Raw genomic sequence first — 5,329 nt, forward strand, 5'->3', positions numbered from 1 at the left:
TTTTTTTTTTTTTTTTTTTTTTTTTAAGGGAGAGGGGCAGGGTGTGAGGCAGAGAAAAAATCTTAAGCAGGTTCCATGCCAAGGGTGGAACCGGCACAGGACTGAGCTGAAATCAAGAGTCAGATGTTTAACCAACTGAGCCACCCAGGGACCCCACTTTTTATTGTCTTTATAAAAGTTTGTCTTTTCCAGAATGTCATGTGTTTGGATTCATATAGTACGGAGTCTTTTCAGACTGCTCCTTCATATACTTAGCATGTCTAAGTTTTCTTTCATGTCTTTTCATGGCTTGATAGTGCATTTCTTTTTATCACTGACTAATAGTCCATTGTCTGGATATACTACAGTTTATCCATTAGCCTGTTTAAGAACATCTTGGTTGCTTCTGGTTTTTTGGCAGTTACAAATATGTTGTAAATATCTGTGTATAGGTTTTGGTGTGGACCTAAGTTTTCATCTCAATTGGGTGAGAGTCCACAGTATGATTGCTGGATTATACAGAAAGCTTTGTAAAAAAAAAAACTGCCAAGCTGTCTTCAAAAGTGATTATCCCATGTCACATTCCCACCAGCAAGAAAATGAGAGTTCCTTTTGCCCCTCATTCTTGTCAGCATTTGGTATTGTCCATTGTTTTGCATTTTAGCCATTTTAATAGGTGTGGTATCACTGTTTTAATTTGCAGTCCCCTGATGACATTTATTAATGATGTTGAGCATCTTTTCATATTTAATTTGCCATCAGATCTTTGGTGAAATGTATGTTCATATCCTTTGCCCATTTTTAAATTGAGTTACTTGTTTTCTTGGAGTTTTAAGAGATCTTTGTACAAAATAGAATTGGCCTGTTGGGCCTATGGTGCCTTTAGCACCTGTTTCAGAGGTGTGGTTCTACAGAAACAAAGATGAAATTAGTCAGAAGTATACTGTTTTGATGAGTTGCTCATATTCAGAGTAAGAGGGTATTCAGTTTCTTGGAATCCAGTAACTGTGGAGGGGGAAAAAAATGGAGAATGGTGTTAGAGAATTGGTTTTGTTTCATTTATTTGTAGCTTTGTGGTAAGATGTGGCCTATATGGTTGAATGGGTGCTTATTTTTATCTCTACAGTTTGAGGATGACCCACTTACTTCATGGAAGTTTTATGAAATTGAATGCTTTGTTTGACTAAATTGTTCTTTGTATTAATTTAGGTACCTCGTAGAACTTGGTTGTATCAAGCCACTTTGTGATCTCCTCACAGTCATGGACTCTAAGATTGTACAGGTTGCCCTAAATGGCTTGGAAAATATCCTGAGGCTTGGAGAACAAGAAGCCAAAAGGAACGGCACTGGCATTAACCCTTACTGTGCTTTGATTGAAGAAGCATATGGTAAGATAGAGTGTTTAGTAGATGTCCTGAAATTATATTTTTCTTCTTGGTTTTCTGACTTGTCCATATCTGTCCATGAGCACAAACTCATATGAAAAATTTATTCTCTTATGAATAATAACATTTAGTAGGTAGAATGATTGGAAAAGAATATGCATTAATTGTACAGAGAAGTGAGTACCCTTCAGTTTAGCCATTTTTACACTGGGCTTTAAAGGATCTTCCCAGTTCCTAGACTTTGCTTGCCCTGGTGGGTGCTCTTATATTCTTACTAGTCCATCTGAGCCTCAAGAACATCTGCATCTACTGTAGATGATGCCGGATTCTACTCCTTTTCTCTTGTAAGGTTTAGAGGTCTCATTTTGAAGAGTCACTATTTGCCTTTTGGTTTCTTCATTCTTCCAGTCTCAGTGTTAACTTGGTTACTTGTTTACTTATGTACGTTTTAGTTCCCTAAGTGATTTTAATACCTAGGGTTGAAAACCACTACTCTAGAGTTTGTTTATTCCTAAAGTTGGAATTAGGGATCATAGGGTATGTTTGTCTTCCCGTTTATCAGATAATACAGAACTGATTGTATCAAAGTGACTTTAACAAATTACCATTAAAAAAAAACCTTACAGTTCCTCTACCTGGAGATATTTCTCCACAGAAATAACTGTTGTTAATTTTTTTAAGTATATATATTTTAACATGGCGATGTGTATGAATATGTATTTTTTTCTTTGAGCAATATTAACATTTATTTCCAGTATGGCTATAGTGATTAGGTTGCTTATGGCTGCTTACTTAAGTAAAAGAAAAACCTAGCTCAGACGGGCTTAAACTTAGTAAAGGGAATATGTTGGCTAGTTGTTCTAGTTGGACTTCTTAGTTTAAGCAGTAGAAATTGACTCTGGCTATTTTAAGGGTATTATATACATTTGTTGACATATTGGATAGCTCAGAACTTAGGATTAGAGCCAAGAATTAATTAGGTCATAGATACAGGTCAAAGGGAACACTTTTGCTACTGGCCTTAGCCACTGGATGATGTGTGAAGGCTGTTAGGGAAATTGCTGCTTCTGGGGACTGATTGTTGCTTGCATTGTTTAAGATGTCATTTTGTCATACGAGCATTCAGATATAATCCCAGTGATACTTTCTATGCTGTTACAAAATACTCAAAAGATATAGAGAAGAAAATCTTCCTTTACAATAAGGAGGCAAGGCAAAATACAGTTTCATTGGCATTTCCAACAGATACATACAAAAAATATGTATGTACACAGACACAGATTCTTCTTTATTCTTCATTCTAGGTCTGGATAAAATTGAGTTCTTACAGAGTCATGAAAACCAGGAGATCTACCAGAAGGCCTTTGATCTTATCGAGCATTACTTTGGGACCGAGGATGAGGACAGCAGCATTGCGCCCCAGGTTGACCTTAGTCAGCAGCAGTACATCTTCCAGCAGTGTGAGGCTCCTATGGAAGGTTTCCAGCTTTGAAGCAATACTCTGCTTTCATGTTCCTGTGTCAGACCAGGCTACCCAGTCAAGTCCTCTTGTGGAGCCCACAGTCCTCATGGAGCTAACTTCTCAAATGTTTTCCATAATACTGTTTGCGCTCATTTGCTTGCCTTGCGCACCTGCTCTCTTACACACATCTGGAAAACCTCTGGCTCTCTGTGGTGGAATACCCTTCTAATAAAAAGGGTAACCAGAACGGCCCACTCTCACGGAAAATCCCTAGGCTTTGGAGATCCGCACTTATATATTATAAGAGTCATGGGATTATACACATATTAATGTGGCTCCCTGTCTTTGTGGGGGAAAAAGAGGACTCCTCCTCATTCCCTTTAAAGTGGGGAAAAACACTGATATTAAAAGATGAGACTAAACCTTTATCTTGAATTTCACACAACTACTTGCAACAAGGGGAGATGTTTAGACCTGTTGTGTACACTTCAGAGTACTTCTCGTGAGTTCTTCCACAGTGAACCCTTGGATTACCTGGTGGCTTTTCTAGCCAAATTTGCATTAATCCTTACTGAGACTGGATGGTTTTCTTTCCTCTATTGGCGCCATTCTTCACAGATATTAAAGTTAAACCATCCGCTCCCTCACCTTCAGCCTTCAGTGAATGTGCTTTCTAGTTGTCAGGAATGCTGAAGAATTAACACTTTGACTCTTAAATGTGATACTGGTTTGAAGATTCCCTTAGAGCAGAAAGGAGAGGGGCACATTAATTTGTATGGCTGTTGCTTCTCTTTGGTCTTATGTGTCTTAGGATTTGGAAGTGGTTCAGTTTTAATGCTGGTATGAAGATTTAGAATCCTTAGTAATCAAAACAATATCCTGTAATTCAGTAAAAAGGTAAAAAAAAAAAAAAAAATCCCTCCAATTTCCCCAGACTCAACCAGTGTGACTAGAGGCTGTGTTTATGCATTAAAACAAATGTTTCAGGCTTTGTGGTCCTGATCAAGGTCCTCATTAAATTGGAGTTCACCCTAGATGCTTTTCCCCACTGTGACTGGCAGATAACACATACTTTTAAAGGTTACTTAGGGAAACCTTTTTTCATAGCCCAGTGCAGCTTGATTCTAATGTATTCATGCTACACACATGATCCTTTTAACGTAGCATCCTTTCTTAAACAAATAATCATCTTCTCAACATGACCTGTTCAACCCAAATAAGGGCAGGGATTTTTTTTTTTTTTTTAAATAACCTCATTGTTCCCTAATCATTTCATCTACTAGTACTGCCCAGTGAAGTCCCCCCATAAAATGAAAAGTTTCTACCTTCTGGCTCATTTAATGATAACTGCAATGTATCTGCAAATGGCGCTTCCAGTACTGTCTTCAGTGATCCACATTTGTGCTTGGACTGGAATGAAAATATAAGCTTAATTGCCAAGAGAACTGCAACTGAGTTCAATACGACTTCTTGGTGCTAGTTGGCCATCCTGGCTCAATGTTGGGACACACTATCAGAGAAGATTTTTTTGTTGATATGCTGTTCAAAATGAATTCTGAAGGAAAAGTTGCTCACTTCTGTTTCAGAGAAATATCCTTTTAAGCCTCTTTAATCTTGTCCTCTTCTAGAATTCATTATAACCCCAAAATGTAACTATTTGGAAGTTCCCTTGACAGGTTATTATGCATCTCTGGTAAATCCTGCTGAATGTTAGGGATATTCAGAGCTTTCATACCTCATCATGTTGTTATTTAAACAGCCAACCTAGGTGACCTGATTTAAACTTTAAAGAAGTCCACTTCATTCAAAATAGAAAGATACAAAGACAAAGGACGTTTATCAGCCAAGTGTGTGACGCATTCTTCGCATCTAGTCTGTAGTTGTGTCTGTGCTCTGGATGGATACCGTCTGCCTGTTACTGATGGAGCAGCCACTGCAAAACTACTCAACTCCCATCTATAACTTTTTCTAGTGCTGCTTTGTGCTGAAAGGACATTTTAGTTTACTGCACTTGACCTGTAAAAGACTTTGATTCTTTGTAATTTTAGGGACAAATTAGGTGGTTAATTTAAAGAAAGACTTTAAATTTTGCCTTTACATCACATTAAAATATAACTTCTTTCAGAAGGGTAATAGAAGCACTGATTCATAGTAAAAATCTTGTTTTTAGCTTTGATTTTTCTTGTGGCTGAGTTTTTTTAACCTGTACATCACTGGTAACACATCATTTCTCTAGGATGTTTTAAATTATGTACCTTCTGCTGGATAATTTCAATTCATTTTTGGTAAACTAATTTGAATGGAAAAAGGATAAAGCACACAAAGTTGTTTCCCTGGGTTAGTAAGAAGAGTGTACATTGGGAGTTTTGCATTTGCGGGTGTCTCAGTGAATGAATTAAAGTCCATTTAACTATTTTGGTCTGTTTTCTGTTGAAAACAGGAATTTATCTTTTTCCTGTTCTGGAAGTTCATGAGAGATTAGCTAATTTTTTTTTGCAATAAA

The 5,329-nt window shown here is 37.2% G+C and overlaps 1 protein-coding gene across 1 annotated transcript in view; it reads left to right on the forward strand.

The window, feature by feature from the left end:
- KPNA1 (karyopherin subunit alpha 1) overlaps window positions 1-5,098 on the forward strand; it is a 67,086-nt gene extending 61,988 nt beyond the window's left edge. The window contains exons 13-14 of the mRNA XM_032869527.1: window positions 1,189-1,367; window positions 2,669-5,098. Coding sequence (XP_032725418.1) covers window positions 1,189-1,367; window positions 2,669-2,856 — 367 coding nt within the window. The 3' untranslated portion in view covers window positions 2,857-5,098. The remainder of the gene's footprint in view (window positions 1-1,188; window positions 1,368-2,668) is intronic.
- The last annotated feature ends 231 nt before the right edge of the window (window positions 5,099-5,329 follow it).

Source organism: Lontra canadensis, unplaced genomic scaffold (genome assembly GCF_010015895.1).
Source record: "Lontra canadensis isolate GAN:19392208 unplaced genomic scaffold, GSC_riverotter_1.0 scaffold38, whole genome shotgun sequence".
NCBI lineage: Eukaryota > Metazoa > Chordata > Mammalia > Carnivora > Mustelidae > Lontra > Lontra canadensis.